The sequence below is a fragment of the Sesamum indicum genome, linkage group LG9 (genome assembly GCF_000512975.1).
Source record: "Sesamum indicum cultivar Zhongzhi No. 13 linkage group LG9, S_indicum_v1.0, whole genome shotgun sequence".
Lineage (NCBI taxonomy): Eukaryota > Viridiplantae > Streptophyta > Magnoliopsida > Lamiales > Pedaliaceae > Sesamum > Sesamum indicum.
In genome coordinates, this window is record NC_026153.1 from 7,068,629 (window position 1) to 7,084,955 (window position 16,327).

Here is a 16,327-nt window from a genome sequence, read left to right on the forward strand (position 1 = left end):
AGAATGGAGAAAAGGGAACATAGGATCTACATGTGTAGATATGCTGCCCTTTGATATAGCCTAAGCAAATGCTTCTTGGATGTGAAAGCTAAGTATTGAATGTAGTTGAGTTGTCAAGAACCATATATGCCTTTTCAAGCTGGCTAGGAAGCAATGGTACATGAATTTGTACCACATAGGGGTTATGATTTTTTAAAAAATAATGAGGTAAATGTGGTCATGATCTCTATTATTAAATTTAATTATGCAAATATACTATATTTTTAAATAAATTATAGTACTGTTTACGAGGTTATAAATATAATTTTCGTCGGCACTTCAATCGGGATAAAAACTTGCATCGACATTCTTCGATGAAAATTACATCAGCATCCTCTTAGGGGCACTTGTAATTTTATAAAAGATAGAAGGTGTCTTTGATGGCATTTTTTGATGGCACATTGCTCCGCACAAACATGTTCATTAATCACTTTGATTTATTATTAGCCCGAACGACATTTTTAAGATGCTATAAATGTTTGTTCGAGTAATAAGTTTCTAACTTATTTTAATATTTTTTTAATTTTAATTATATTAAATATAAAATTACTATTACTAATATTACAAGTCTCACGATTTTATATTTTTCTAAATATTTGATAATGTAGTTTTGAAATAAAATACATTATTTTCTAATATGTTGTGTTATGTCACTAGAAAAGTAATGTGGGCTAAATTCCAGCGGGCCTAAAAGTAAGGGCAAATCATGTTTAATACAAATTGGACCAATATAAATTAATTCTCGAAAATAAAGTTTGCAAGTATTTAAATCTTAGAATTCTAGTGTAGCCCAACGGGCCCTAAAGAAAATGGGCTTGGTTTGGAAATAATTCACAAAATTATGAAACATGGCCCCAAAAATATGGTAGCGTACTAGCAATAATATGGTAAAATATTTGGGTTAAATATAATTTATCCCTCTGTGTTAACGGAAAAGTACAGAAAAGTTCTTGTGAAAAAAATAAAGTGTAATTTACTCTCCTGTGACATTAAAAGTTGTATTTAACCCAAAAATATTAGGTCCAACCAGCAACTACAACAAATATACAATATAAAAAAAAGAGTCTACTTAAAATAAATAAAAAATGTATAGACAATGGTCGAAACAATAAAAATTCAAGACAAATGGTGGTGTCTTACAATTGTGTATATATATAGATCATCATGTAACTTTCCACAAATAATCACAAGAGACATTTTATATTCTTATTGTATTGTATGTATACATGTTTACATTGCATGTCATGTCAAAAATAGGTACAATGTGTGTCCCTTATAGTACACTACCTACTAGTATCATAAGTATTCAAGCAATAACTTACTCATCCTTACAATTTCATACTTATATATGTATATCATATATAAATATATATATATATATATCCTATTGGGCTTAATTCAAAAATAAATTAATCCCATAAATTTGGTCCTTCATAGAATTAATCCAATCAATCTTAAAGCCCAAGTTGAATTTATTTGATCTTATAAAAAAAATTCTTGCCCATAGCCCAATTAATTAATGTATCAAATAATTGAGCCCAACTCGGTTTTTTTAATCTCATTAAATTACCAAGTCAAAAAACTCTAATTAATTGATCCTATTAATTAATTCATCCGATTAAATTAAAATTAATCTTATCAAATTAATTAAATCTAATCCAAAATTTAATTCTCATTAATTAAATTTTGGGCTTCCCATCACATGAGTTCTCCCATTTAAATGATCATATCATTTAATCTCTTGAATTAATTGAAACTCTTTAAATTAATTCATTCTTTAGAATTAATTCTACTATTTCCTTGAGTGGTGTTTTGTGTGACTTTGTAGGTTCACTTTCAGCTAAATTTGGGCTTGTGTCAATACATAATTTAATTGGCAAATATTTTTGTGTTAGATTAATTAAATCATACTTAATTAATCACTTTTGATTAACACTTAATTCGAAAGTGGTCGTCTAACAACGGTCCATGACATTAGAGAATAGGTGAAAATGGTGTGAACCTTAATGCTACCAAGTGCCATAAGGGTATGGTCATTCCACCAGCCATATCCCGATCTTAATTTAGGACACGGTTGGTCATCGGTTCTCATTTTGGACTAGTCATCTACGTTTAAATTCTGATTATGTTTCTCCACTTGATCAACTTAGAAAAATACTTTCCTATTTGATCACCCGCTGTGGCCACAGACTCTCGAGAGCATAACACACATCAAAACGCATAGGGGATAGCTATCGTCTCATGATAGGCCACAGATCTTCTCTTGGAACTCACCAATCTTCATATACGTTCTGATTGCACTGGAACAAGGCTTATTATAACCACATTAGAACATGATCATCTCTTACCAGACCCTAAATACGGTTATCCCATATATAAGACTGTATTAATCCTCAAGTTTGAGGACTAAATCCCATACTATTTGATCGAAAAGTCCAAATTATACCGATCAAACCTAAATTTGTTTCAACATTTGCGCATTCTGAAAAACTGCTTGACTGCAATGCTCATTTTATTCCCTATAATAGGCCAAGTTTTATTTCTTTTGGTAAAAACACGCACTATACTCATTTAGACTTGGAACTTTGTCTTTGGCAATAAGGAACATTGCATGCTTCACTTCAACACCTGTAACTTGGGCGGTAAGCTGTTGTTGCTGCTCCACTGATAATGTACCCATTAGATTATGGTCTAAAAGGTTTTAACTCAATAGACTGTTGTCTTCTCCCCCACCCAACATTATCTCAAACCACTGTATAATCTCCTGAGCCACCGTCTCCGGAACTTGAATCACTGTACCATCATTACTTTGTATCTAAAAAAAATTTCTTTCCAGTAAGTACATATCCCCATATCCATGCAGTCTTTGTACGTTGCTTGATTATCTCATTTTCCTGTTGTATCGTCATTGAGTTTTTCCACCTCTAGCAATACCCGACTTGTAGAAAAGCCAACACAAACTCTTGAAATCTATGAGGAACTCCTGGCTTTTTGAGTATTCACAGCTACCACACATTTCTTCCTTCACATATCTCTGAAGGTAACCTTGAGAGCTTTAAGCTTCTTTTGTTACTGCATACATCACAGTACCAAAGACTGGGTTCTCCCATACATAGTCAACTCTACGTAAAAATCTGGGATCAGATGCCCAAAAATTTTCAAACCTAAAATACGGCTTGACTTAAGAAACTGGTGAGACGGCCAACTTCAGTTAAGCAGGCTGCAAATTCTTCCATTAGTGCGTTGTTGTCCCCATAGCTATCATCTAATACACAATTAAAGTCTCCCAAAAAGGTCCAGGGTTCTCCCTCTACTGCTGGTGAATACTAAATAATGGTGTTCCAGAGATCCTGTCGTCCAATATGGTCATTCACCCCATAAATAAAAGTAGTGAACATAGATCCAAGATTGTTCTTACGTTGCAATTTGCAATGATTAAGTTATCTGCTCGACTCTATGACTTTCACATTAATCTCTACACCATTCCACCCTAACCAGATTCTATTATCAGAACCCTGAGTGGTAATCAGTGAATCAATTCCATTAGCATTGAATTGTGTTCTAAACAAAATCCCCCTTATGCTCTGTAGCCGTCGTCTCTATTAATCCTATCACTTCCATTTTAAACTTAACAAACAACCCTTTCACAACTGATTGGTGTTCTCTTTTATTAAGCCTCGCACATTCTATGCTCCCAGATTAATCATGAGTATCATCCAAATGGCTGCTTCTGTTAGGGCATTAAGTTGCCAAGACTTCATCCTACATTTTGTCAAGAAATTGGAATCGGTTATAAATTAATACTTGATTTACTTTCTCACTCCGCCTACTGTTATGAGGGGTTTTTGGCTTCTTTAGTTGATCTACCGTCTTCCTTTCATTTCCAGACTTAGTCTGCTAAGAGTTTGTCACCTTCCCTTGCCAGCTTTTGGTACGTACACATGAAGCTCTTTCTATTGTCTTGGGGTCGGCATCTTACTGGGGCAGTTAGCCACTGAATGGACCATTGCACCACATTCTTTACATATCGATGGAGTCCATTCATATTTAATATCAACTTGACACATACTTCTCTATTGTCCATCTTCTGTCTGATAAACAACCACAAATTGTCTCTTAAATTTCTTGGTGAAGTTTACTACTACACGAACTTTAGCATAATGGATCCTAGAGCAAGCTCTTGCGATAGCATTTGGGTACAAGGGCTTCCCAGTACCACTGGCGACTACACTGAGCCCTTCCGTCATCCAATATTCCATTGGAAGGTGTTTTAGCTTGACCCACACAGGTATACGTGTATGTTGTTGTTTTTTCATAGCCATTCTAGGCTCCCATTATTGTAGTATTATCGCATTCTCTTGAATTAGCCATAAGCCCCTTTCAATGATCTCTTCAATTGGTCCTAGGGTCTTGAATGTGAAAAAGAAGAACCTACTTGTTGAGGTTGTCACCATCTTCACTGAAAGCTAGGTAGATTTCACAAAAGCATCCAATTGAGGGAAATACGGTCAGCATCTTAGAAAGTATCCAACCGCCTTGGTCCGCCATCTCTTTGCCCCAACGTCCATATCTCCTTTGTAGGTTTAACCACAACCACATCATTTTGTACCTCCGGCGGTATAAAAGATAGTATTTCTAAAGGAGTTTTAAAAACGCTTGATGAATATATCCTATGCAGTCTAGGGTTCGTATTAAGTTGCACCGATCCCACAAATATCTCAAGCCTCGTCCCTCTCTTAGGATGAGGTTTAACAATATGAGCGCTAGAAGTAGCCTTAGTCTATCGAGAACTCGATTGGATGAGGTCTATCGTAGATGGGAAAGATAATCTAGGCAAAAACCCTAGGCAGGTTAAGGTTTGCCAACATCCTAGTTTGAATGTTGTGTGTGTGTAGAGAAGGAGAGCTTGATGCAATCAAACCAGACGCCTCTGTTCTAATTGGAGACGAACTTTCCTCCATCATCAATCCAATCATGGTTGGTAGGGTCCCTGCCCCCTCCTTACCCCAAATCCATAGCATACCACATGCCTCACTTTCAATTGGACTAAAGTTTGAAGAGATTGGGGATCCCCTTCCCCAACAATTTTCTCCGTGAGCATTGAAACTTCTCTGCCTCCTCCTTAGTTGCAGGCTCCTTCTCAGCACCAGCCTCACCAAAGCCATTTCCAATAAGGTTTTTATATTAATTTGTTTACTCTATTTCATATACACATAAACCATATATTTTGTTTAAAAAAATTATACATAAAACATACATTGAGATATATATATATATATATAAAAGAATATAATAAAATTTGAAAGCGAAGATTGAATTACACAAAATAGCTACCTTACACTAGAAAGTCATAAGTGGGAAGGAAACAAAAAAAATCCAGGCATAATCCCTTGAACAACTGTCTTCACGCGGGCCTTACTCATCACACAGCTACGCATTTCACACACCCACGCACGCACTTTCCATTTGGAATTCCCCCAGACAACACCTGCTTCTCTCTCTCTCTCTCTCCATCACTCCTCTCCTCCCCTTCACTGACAGCCAATATTCACACCCCAGTCCTCAACCAAACTCCCCAAACAACCAACTCTCTCTCCCCCTATATACACCTCCCCGCCCCACATTCTTCTCATCTTCATCCACAATGGCTGATCCACGGGTTCATCCCTCCACCGCCGCTCCCCCTCCTTCTTCTTCTTCCGCTGCAACATCATCCGAAAACTCAACACAGCACCCGCGCCCTCCAAACCCGCCGCCTTCGAACCCAGTCCCTCCTCCTGCAACTTACGTCGTCCAGCTACCTAGAGAGCAAATCTTCCGCTACCCACCTCCGGAGAACACTAGAAAATTTGAGGCACACACCCGCAGGAAAACCCGCCGGAGTTGCTGCTGGCGCTGCTGCTGCTTTACTTTCTGCCTTCTGTTACTACTTATCGTAGCCGCTGCGGTGTCCGCCGGAGTGCTCTACCTCGTCTTCCGTTTTAAATCTCCCAAGTATGCAGTGACCAACATCTCTATAAAGGGGATGAATCTGACGTCCGACTCGCCCATCTCGCCTGGATTTGACGTCAGCATCAGAGCAGAGAACCCTAACGGCAAGGTTGGCATGTACTATCTGAAGGACAGCGCCGTTGACGTCTTGTTCGACAACGCGAAGCTCAGCGATGGCGTATTGCCCGCTTTCTACCAGCCGAGGAAGAACGTGACGGTGCTGGAGACGTCGTTAACGGGGACCAACGTGGCATTGGAGGCCGCCGTTAGGAGGACGTTAAGGAATGCGCAGAAACAACGTAAAGTGTCGTTAGTGGTGAACGTGAAAGCACCGGTTAAGATAAAGGTGGGGTCCGCTAAGACGTGGGAAATAACCGTTATGGTCAAATGCGACGTCGTCGTGGATGCTTTGAATGAGAGGGCGAAGATTGTTTCTAATGACTGTGATTATAGTGTGAGATTGTGGTAGGTAGGGTAAATAATGTACTATAAATTCCATTTATTAATTTGGTATATTAAATATTATTCAATTTTTTCATTATTTATTTTATATATGAATTTAATCAATATATATACATAAAAAAAGATTAAGAAATGCAATATTAGTTTATAATAAAAAAAATTAATCTACTTTATCTTATAAAATAAATATCTTAGTATATTGAACTTTCATAATCTCGTTCAAAATATATTCCATAATTAAATAATTGAATTAGCTTTTATTTGTAACTACGCAAAAACTAAAATAAGAAGTATAATATGCTGAAAAGCATTTTCACATGAACATAATTTTGCCAAACTATAGAGGAGGTCGTTTATTCAATCAAATGTATACATGGAGAACGGCTTAAGCTACAAATTTTATTACAAATAGTTACTTTCACATTCCTCAACTATGATCAAATTACAAAAATATTTAATTATTCAAATAATTACACTGGCACCCCTTCTCAATAGTATCTTCACTACAAAGATGAGCTCTGGAACTGATTTTATTACATTAATAACGAAAATGTCAGTTAGAGGAGTGTCAGCATAATTGTTCAAATAATAGAAATATTTTTTTATAATTTGACCAAAATTAAGTGGATATTAATGTAATTATCCCTTTAATTTATCCCCTAAATAATTTATCACTCTATACCTTAATTCTCCATTATTATTCATATCATCAGCAGCCTTTTCCAACCCATAACCTGTAACATTTACACCAAGACCTGTGACCTTTGGGCCTTGAACTGTTCATAGTTACTCTTTGATTCTTGGATGCCCTTCTGCAGTTCAGTAAACATCTTCAGACAACACTCAGCAAAGTTGTTCAACTGGCCAAGAAATCCTGCCAAGCTTGCCCGAAAACGAGGCATCCGGTCCTCGGAGACCTCGTCTCTCAGCATACTGATACTAGGATCATGGATCGTTCCAGCAGCCGAAGATGTTGTCTGAGAGTCATTCCCAGCTCTACCCTGGTTCTTGTCTTGCCGGGGCAGAAAGAGAGAGACTTCTGCAGCCAACTCCTTCGTTGAAGCAATGACTTGTTTACTAGGCAATTCATCGATCATCTCCAACCAGGCACCACAGATCATGTATATGGGAGGACCACAGTTTCTTATGGGCGGAGGTCTCATCCGTTTGTTCCTCCTCTTGGACGGGTTCTGTGTGACTGACACGCACTTGAAGAGCCACTTATCGATGGATTCGACGTATATTTTCTGCGTGCTGATCCATTTTGTGAAGATGGATGACAAAGAGTTGAGCTCGTTCCCGAGCTGGACGGTGATCTGTTTTTGTGCGTCCGAATGAATTTTCATTTGTGTGTTACCAGGGGCATGAGATATTGATATGATGTGAAACTGAAGCTTGTGGGCTTCCAGCATTGTCTCCCACATCCGCCTTAATCTGTCATCAGAGGCAAGGCGCGACGTTTAAGACGACGTACGAATTGCATGGAAAGAAAAAAAGAAATGATGCATGCATGCATGTACCCTTCGATTAACTCCTCAAGCTGCGGTTGAAGCTCTGTATCTCTGATTTCTTCAATTTTTCTTGAAATCGAGTCAATTCTATGAATAGCAACGCGGATTCTTGAGTGTAGATCTTTGACTGCAGCACGTGTTTTCTCCGCATTCTCTCCTCGTGATTCTTTCCGTCGAAGAAGCTTGCACTTCCGGTCGAAATTATTTCTGAGTACCTGACCAGCCTGCAGCAGGGAAGATGATATCATACATAAACATAGAGAATCAAGTACTGTTTGCCTTCTCATCAAGATATCAAACCAAATGAATTCTGCCCTTCTAGACAGAGACTAGGTAAGATTGCCAATTTCATAAAAGGTAGTGAATCCAAGTTTCTTGAGCATACCTTAACTTCGTCATAAAGCTTCTTCTCCCACGCATAAAGCCTGTCTAAGGTTGAGGCATGACTCCCGGAGACCATACAGAAGTTGTCGAACAGATTGCCATTAGGATTATCAACATCATCAGTCGAGTTCGTAACAAGAGGATTCTGAGATGAAGCAGAAAGAGATGACTCCGCCCGGTGCCAAGCTAAGTACTGGGCGGAATTTCGAGCAGGCTCTAGATAGAGTAAATTGAAGGAGAGAACCTCATAAGTGAATTAACATAAGAAAAGTAATCAAATGATTGCATTAGCTGAGAACCTTTCAACTTGTTTTCTCTTTTTTCTTTCTCATTGCATGTTAATATATTGATCAAATCAGCGAACGTGTATATTGTTCTTAGAAGGAAAGTTCAGTCCAACAGTTATCAGCATATAAATCAAGTAAACATGTAAAATGTAGTGGTAGCATTTAGTTGACTGAAATTTCAGGTGTGATTCGTTAATTCAGCCGTATTCTTTCCCCGTAAAAGAGAAGCTTAAGATGTTTTTTGACACACTGTCACCAGAAAAGGGTACCTGAAAATTCGCCCGTAAACATGTTGACACGTATAGATGTACGTTGTTGAACCTCACTTGGATCCTTCCCACAAGAGAAACAAGATCTTAGTAATGATAAGCTTTTTGATCCACCTGCCAAATGAAGAACCCTTTATTCAATTACCATTTACATGAGAAAGACAACGACATACACAACAATGGAATGATTAAAGGTGGAGAAATATCAGTAGCGTCAACTATGTTACAAACTCTTGATGCAAAATCTTCAAAAACTATCTCCTCAAGGTTCATTGTGAAGCTACCTAAAAGAACACTACTAAAATTTAACAAGAATGTGATTAACGAGTGAGAGGAAGACAGAGATTTACTTTCTTTTCCAGGGAAAACTGGCCGGAAATGGAATTTATTTGCTTCAAGCATCCGGGGAAGTTCTTTTCCAGATTCAGAAGCTTTGAAAAAAAGTTGTTCAATGTCATTGATGCCAGAAACGAAGTCCTTAGGTGCAACCTTATCTTCAGCTTCACTTTCACCGTTTGCTGTAACCTTCATGTCATCCAAATGCACAAGTCTTGAGGAAGCAGCTCCACGTGGTGATAAATTAGAAGCACTGTTTTTCTTCCTATCAGATATTATACTTTCCGAGGACCTAACAGGCGACTGGCCGGTGACAACATTATCCTTTGCCTTGTTCACATTTTCTAAACTTGAAAAGTTGGTATTAGCGGGTGAATCACCATTGACGATATTTTCTGCTGTGGTGTTAACGTTTCTAAAACTCCGAACAAGTGAAGCTGAAGAGGGTTCATCAAACTCATCTTCTGAATCCTGAGATTCCTCTATTCCAGGAGAGGACTTCTCTTCTACTTCTTCCAGTTCAGGAATTCCCTCCGCTTCCCTAATCTCATCAGAGCCCTCTGAACCCTGGTCAAATCCCATCCTTTCTTGCGAAGAAAAATGATCCTCCACCGGCTGGAAAAGACCAAAATAATCCCATGGTGGGGCTTCCGATGGGACCGGAGGAGTTTCAGAAGACGATACTGTAACAGGCACTGAAGGCTTCTCTTCAACTTTCCTAGAAAATGAACCATTATATTTCATAGGATGAGAGTGGTACTGAGTCGAGACTTTGGATGAAGGAGACAGCGACATATTTGCAGTTGCATCCACATTTTGTGATGGGGATCGAGATGAAAAAGATAACCGGGAGACAGATTTCTCAACCAAAGCATGTGCCTCAGGAGTAGCACTTCTCAACGGATGGACAAAAGCTTCAACTTGACCATCAGGTCCAACAAATCTCCTTAAAGCAGCCCCTATAATTTTCAGTTCCTCTATATAAGCAATATGAGCTGCTGCAAGAGAACACCTGCCATTGAGTGCTTGTTTGATAAATTTCTTCCGTGCTCGACAGAGCTGCAGGCCCTTGTCTTCCTCCAATCTAGAATTTGAGGCTCCCATCACTCACACCCGGTGTTATTACTCTTTCTAATTGCTAGTTGAGCACACATGCCTCCAACTTCGAAACATCCTACACCAGATCTTAAAAATGACATGAGTCACTCAAAATTCTAATCGCTTACCTCATACCAGAGAGCTTAATCTGATTAGAAATATGTACAACTCGATTGAACGAATACATATCAGAAAAATATAGAAGCCTATGCTTTAGCATTATCAGTTTAGCAGCATTACCATTACAGTATTTTAGATATGTTTCAGCATCCAAAACTGTTTACTTCACCACCAGAACTTATATAATTTCTAATACATGATGAAGGACATATCAACAACTCTTAAACTGAAAGCAGCTGAAATCATTAAAGGGAACCTGATTAAAACTTATGTAAAATTGATGCAAATTCCAAACTTGGAACTTTCAACGGAAATCCATTAGAATTAATCAAAATCAAGCAAATGCAATGCACTCAAGCAAACTAATCAACATCCATCTGAAATAAGAATAAATCAAAGAAGGCCCATCAAAGAAGTGTAGGAAACAAAAATGTAACTCCATGTTTACAACTAGAATTCATACCACCAAAACTATCAAAACTCGGGGAAAATGCAATTCAAGATCACCAATAGACCCTACATGAATCAGGTAAATTCACATTCTCAGAATCCCTCAACCCGGAGCCGAATTATAAAAACCAACAAAGATCAAAACTTTAATCCGCTCATGCCAATCAAGATTCAACACAACCGAAGAAAAAACTAACAGAACTGAAGCGAACCCACATCAAGAAAACGAAAGAAAAGTGCTGAAAACCAAGAATGAACAGAATTCTTGGCCATAAAAGGGTTCACCTTTTCTTCACCTGAGAAAAGATTATCTGAAAACGAATTCAAGGCCCAGGATTTCAGTGGAGATTACGATAGAGGAAATTCCGCAGACAAACACAAAAAGGATGAGAGAGAGAGAGAGAGAATGAGAGGCTTTTAGGCGATTCTGTGTGAGTGCGTTTGTGAGAGCAAGAGTGTCAGGTGGGAAAAAGGCAAATCATGGGATGGGATGAGAGTATGCAACAGAGCCTTGCATGCAGTGTAATGAATGAGAAAAAAATCCCCATTTCGGCAGAGGGAGACAAGAATGGTACGTGGAGTAGGGACCCCCCACCCCACCCCACCCATCCACTCATCACAAGTAAATGGAATTTCTACTGTTTTTCTCTTTTCCACACTACTTAGTAGGAAAAATATAAACCTATATTTTTTACTCTTTGTACTTTGTTTTAAAAATATATAATAATTTTATTTTTTAATTTTCAAAAAGAAAAAAAAAATCTTTTTGCGAGTGTTTGAAAAAATAATTTCAACTCTTAAAAATATATATTTAATTATTTTGATTTTTCTATAAATAAACATAATATAAATTTTAATGTGCTCCTTGTAATAATACTTTTTTATTTTAGGGGTTAAAACTATCTGTTACTAATTAATACCTCTTAAAAGTCTTCATAAAGGCACTTGAATGCTCCCATTCTTTTTTCAAACACTAATATTTTTTTATTTCACGATGAAAATTGTTCTATACTATAAATTATAATTTTTTTTTTAAAACAAAACTTCTTGCAAACACTCCCTTAATAATGTAATAAGAACTTGGAATTTGACAATCGAGCTAAGTTTTAGCTAACTTAACAATTACTAAATAAAATCATATCCTATTTTGGATTAATATATTTTTTTTAAAAAAAATACAGATTATAGAATTATGGAGTCTTGTTTGGCAATTATAGTAAAAAGATGAATTTTTTATTTTTTTGTAAATTATATCATTTTTTAGTATGGGTTTTTTTTTTTTTTTTGACTAAAAAATTTCTTTTAATAATTAATATGCTGTCACATGTTGCAAAAGGCAGATGGAGGTTTTGTCAAAGAAAAGTAATTGATTGCAGCATTTGATGCAAGTAAAATGTTTTTTCACCTAAGTACTCATAATTTACTTTTTGAAATGGTGTCCATAAAAATGGTACATCCTCACTAAAGGACAATGTGAAGGTACATGTTAAAAGTTGTCTTATCTCTAACAAGAAAGATGCCATGCCCTAACAAAATCCACCTTGTAATCACTCACTTCTTTGAATTTTTTTTTTCTCTGTTTATTTTATTGCAACTTTCATAATAGTAATACTTTAGGAAAATTCTTGGGAAAAATTGATTGGCTAAATTCGTCAATTACATGTCAAGTATTCATAATTTTTTTTAGAATACATATGATCACAAAATAAATATGATTAAGTTGTCATGTGATGTCGTGATACTTAACGAAATTCGATTTTCAAAAAATTTCAAATAAAATATGGCATAGTTTATAGAAATTGATGTCAGTTGTTTATATAAGGTTTAAATTTAAAGGGTGTGTGGCTAAACTTATTGAAAAATTATATTTTATGATTCTTTTTTAAAACTTAAAAAATGTTAAGTTATTTAAAATTATTCCTTTGCAATATGTTAATAATAATGATTTTGTAATTAAAGTGGTCCAAGTCAAAGGAGTTTGTGAAGATTTAATAAACAGATTAGAAATTTCTTAAATTTTCCCAAAGAAAATTATAAGTTGCTAACACCTCATTTTTTCAATCTTTTAAGCTCATTTAAAATAAAAAAAATCAAACAATTTACTACATCTTATGTGCTTTCAAATGTGTCTTAGCTTTAATTGAGAAAATCTAAAGAAATTCCATACTGCTCAATCTCGAGACAAAGGGAGCAACCACAAACTGTGATCAGTTTAGTTTATACAACAAATAAGACACAAGACTGAGCACCACTCTTCATTACAGCAAAAATTTCAAGGCTTGTATCGCATACAGAGTAAACTGTAAAAGCCGGAACCCAAAGATCAAGAGAGCAAGAACATCAAGATATGATCGGCATCGCAAGATTACCAATTAAACAAGTAAAGAACATAAGTTTTACAGTTCTTAGTACTATTCACCATATTGCAATCTCCATACATAGGAAGCCTACTAACATGCAAACTAATCTTTATAGACTGATAATTTTCCTATGCAGATGCTCTCCGGATGAACCCCCATCTCCGTCATGATCGTGGAAAATAAGGGTCAAAATTCCAACTAAACATAGAACTGAACCTACGAGAAGCTTGTCATAACGTTCCACCCAGTGGAACTTGAGCTGACTCGCGCCATAGAACGAGAGGGCCACTAGTGAGGTCATTACAGTGATTGTGCTGCAATGTAGCATCATAAAATGTTAATACTGCAAGGATTTGACTGAACTGTTATGGATTAAAAGCATACTTGTAACTACGTCAAATGGAAATAGCAGAACTATTTGAAACTAGACACACTGTGTCATACAATATTTTTTGCGGCCAAAATGGACAAGGTGGTGATTTGATTTTCTTTGGAGAAGTACAAGATTTACAGTAGAAGGGAAGGAAAATCACAGCGGGATCCACAAGCATGAAATGCAGTGTTTACTATTTCCACAAAGTATCACAATCACAGGTAAGTATTGTCAATTTAAACTTTAAACCTCAAAGCATCCATCTACCCAGCTAGCTGCCAAGATATAAATCATGTGGTAACGAGTCTATGATAAAGTTCTATAATAAAGATGAAGCCAAGGTTAGCAATTAAACAACAAAATGCTTACCTGAATAATAAAACTATGATAGCAAGCACCATCATGGAGGATGAGTTTCCAACAGCAAGAAATACTGGAAGAGTGGTTGCACAAGGAGACAACGCAGGAACAAGAACAAGACCGGCAACGGCCATTTTCTCCATAGGTTGGTTGTGAGAATGGCTGTGACCACCCTTTCCAGTCAGGAACAATATGACATAACTACCACCAAGAATAACAAGCAGCAACGATGCAAGTTTATGCACAGTCTCCTCTCCTGCTATAGTGTTTGTTATGGTGATTGCTGTTATGCCGAGTAGCGAAGTGGATAGGACATGCAGGACTGCTCCAAATGCAGCTGCATGCAGATAATCAATTAGCCGTCATTACCACTATATGCACCAGAAGTTTTGCGTTTACTGGTATCGTTGGAATATGTCCAGTTCTAATAAAAAGGAGTTGCATCAGACCGAAGAACGTAAAGCATTGAGAAAAGTTAGAGCAAGGCATGACAAGTACCAACTACCAAATATTAAGAATCATGCCATAAAAGCAAAACCCATCACTTAGCCTCTTCATGTTACAGCATCCACCCATTCATTTCTCAAGAAACCATCTCGGATAAGTTCACTGTTTAATCATGTTCCTGTCTTCCTACGATGCTTGAGAATTTTATTAAACTAGCATATTTGGCGAACAATTACTCTGGTGAAATCAAACAACTGAGGTCCTTCGTTCAAACAAGTTTCAAAATGGCATATTTACTGGTGCCAACAATTTAAGCCTAATTGCTAAATAAGGTGATTTAGAGGCACAAAACGTGCTGAAAAGAATGGGCTATCGTGCACATTTTGTGTGTTAGCTTCAAACAATTAAACTGTTGCAATGCTTACAGCATTTTCCACACTGCTTAACTAACTCAAAACGAGATTGTATTTTCCCTGCTGTTTTTACACAATGCAGGAGCTACTCCTTGCTCATTTTCCATGTAATTCTTTCTCAAGTCATCAAAACTTTACAACTATAACTTTACCCAATTTGCCCATTTCAAAGGTAACAGCTCCGAACTGCAACAATTAAGTTAAAATATGAACTAAATCTCACAACCTCGTAACTTTAATTCCCTTTCCCCTCCCAAACCAAGCAATCCCCTCCAAGATCTCGCAGAATAATCAAAGCCCAGAACACCATTTCCTGCCCCCACTGACAAGATCACATATTTTCCCAAAAAACAACTAAAAATCATAAAGAAACATACAGAAACGCAAACCAAAAACACAACTATCACTTACTAACGAGGAGAGTACGAGAGAGCGTCCATTTCTGAGCGCGGCCCACAATGGAGAACGGCAGCCAGTGCGTCGGTATGAAGGAGTGCAGCAGCGACACGGTGGCTATGCCTCCGATCGTCGATAGGTCCTCCGCACTAAAGCTGAAATTTCCATCCTCCATTGTTTCTTCTCCTCTCTCTTGTGCCTTTTTCTTGATTCGTTTAACCCTTTCTGCTGCGGATCGTCAAAATTCAATCAATTCTGCGGGATGCTTCACATTTATAAAGGGATTATCTATGTTTCTTCTGGCGGGATTGGGGATCAGATTCAGGTTGAGAAAGTGAGATTTGTGGGCTTCCAAAATTTATAAAATGTTCAGAATTATTAATACTCTGTTTGTTAGTGTAGAAGTTTGGTAAAGCTACTAAGCTGCAGGCAAGTGTGAAGACATTGTTGCCCTTACAAATTTTGAGATAATGGTTGCTTTTTTTCTTATAAAAATACATTTTTTTACTAATTTATTATTTTACCATTATCATCCTTCATAGTTTTAGTGAACAATTATATCAAATTTTTCTCTTCAAAAGATATGATATTTGAATACTAACATCCATTATAGTTTTAATTAATCAGTCGATGTGATACGTCGTTTATGTGTGTACATATGATAAAATAATCGTTCATATTTTATAATATACTATAAATATAAATAAAATTAAAAGATATTAATTAAACAGTTAAATTAATATAAAACTTAAAAATTTGAATAAATTTGTTTATCTTATTAATTGAATATCATTTTCAAGATCACGATAAATTACTGCGATTGGCGTTAAAATTGTCATTTTGTATTTATAATTACCTTTTTTTTCTTTGTAATAACATCGATAAATATTTTAAACATTTTGTTCCTATTTTTTGAAAGCTACCCTCCCTTTGAAAAATAAAAAAAAAAGATTTTTTTTATTTAGATTGACCATTTCTAGACTTGTAGTTCTCTAGTAATTTATTATTTTGATTAAATTTTTCGAATTAAA

At 36.5% G+C, this 16,327-nt stretch overlaps 3 protein-coding genes across 6 annotated transcripts; 1 reads left to right on the top strand and 2 right to left on the bottom strand.

The window, feature by feature from the left end:
• LOC105170963 (NDR1/HIN1-like protein 13) lies at positions 5,513 to 6,571 on the top strand. The gene has a single exon (XM_011091933.2). The coding sequence runs from the start codon at positions 5,684 to 5,686 to the stop codon at positions 6,497 to 6,499; it is 816 nt and encodes a 271-aa protein (XP_011090235.1). The 5' UTR covers positions 5,513 to 5,683; the 3' UTR covers positions 6,500 to 6,571.
• On the bottom strand, positions 6,861 to 11,462 carry LOC105170964. Of its 4 annotated transcripts, none has more exons than XM_011091936.2 (6): positions 11,244 to 11,462; positions 9,294 to 10,453; positions 8,944 to 9,057; positions 8,389 to 8,603; positions 8,013 to 8,227; positions 6,861 to 7,926 (listed from the first exon to the last, which is right to left on the bottom strand). In XM_011091936.2, the coding sequence occupies exons 2-6, from the start codon at positions 10,381 to 10,383 to the stop codon at positions 7,236 to 7,238; spliced, it is 2,325 nt and encodes a 774-aa protein (XP_011090238.1). In that variant the 5' UTR covers positions 10,384 to 10,453; positions 11,244 to 11,462; the 3' UTR covers positions 6,861 to 7,235. The 4 variants fall into 4 exon arrangements, with proteins under 4 accessions (XP_011090238.1, XP_011090239.1, XP_011090236.1 ...); XM_011091937.2 differs by having other exon boundaries at positions 9,294 to 10,464; XM_011091934.2 differs by having other exon boundaries at positions 11,233 to 11,462.
• On the bottom strand, positions 13,177 to 15,477 carry LOC105170966. The gene is made up of 3 exons (XM_011091939.2): positions 15,312 to 15,477; positions 14,050 to 14,377; positions 13,177 to 13,621 (listed from the first exon to the last, which is right to left on the bottom strand). Exons 1-3 carry the CDS (start codon positions 15,469 to 15,471, stop codon positions 13,417 to 13,419), a joined length of 693 nt encoding a protein of 230 aa, XP_011090241.1. The 5' UTR covers positions 15,472 to 15,477; the 3' UTR covers positions 13,177 to 13,416.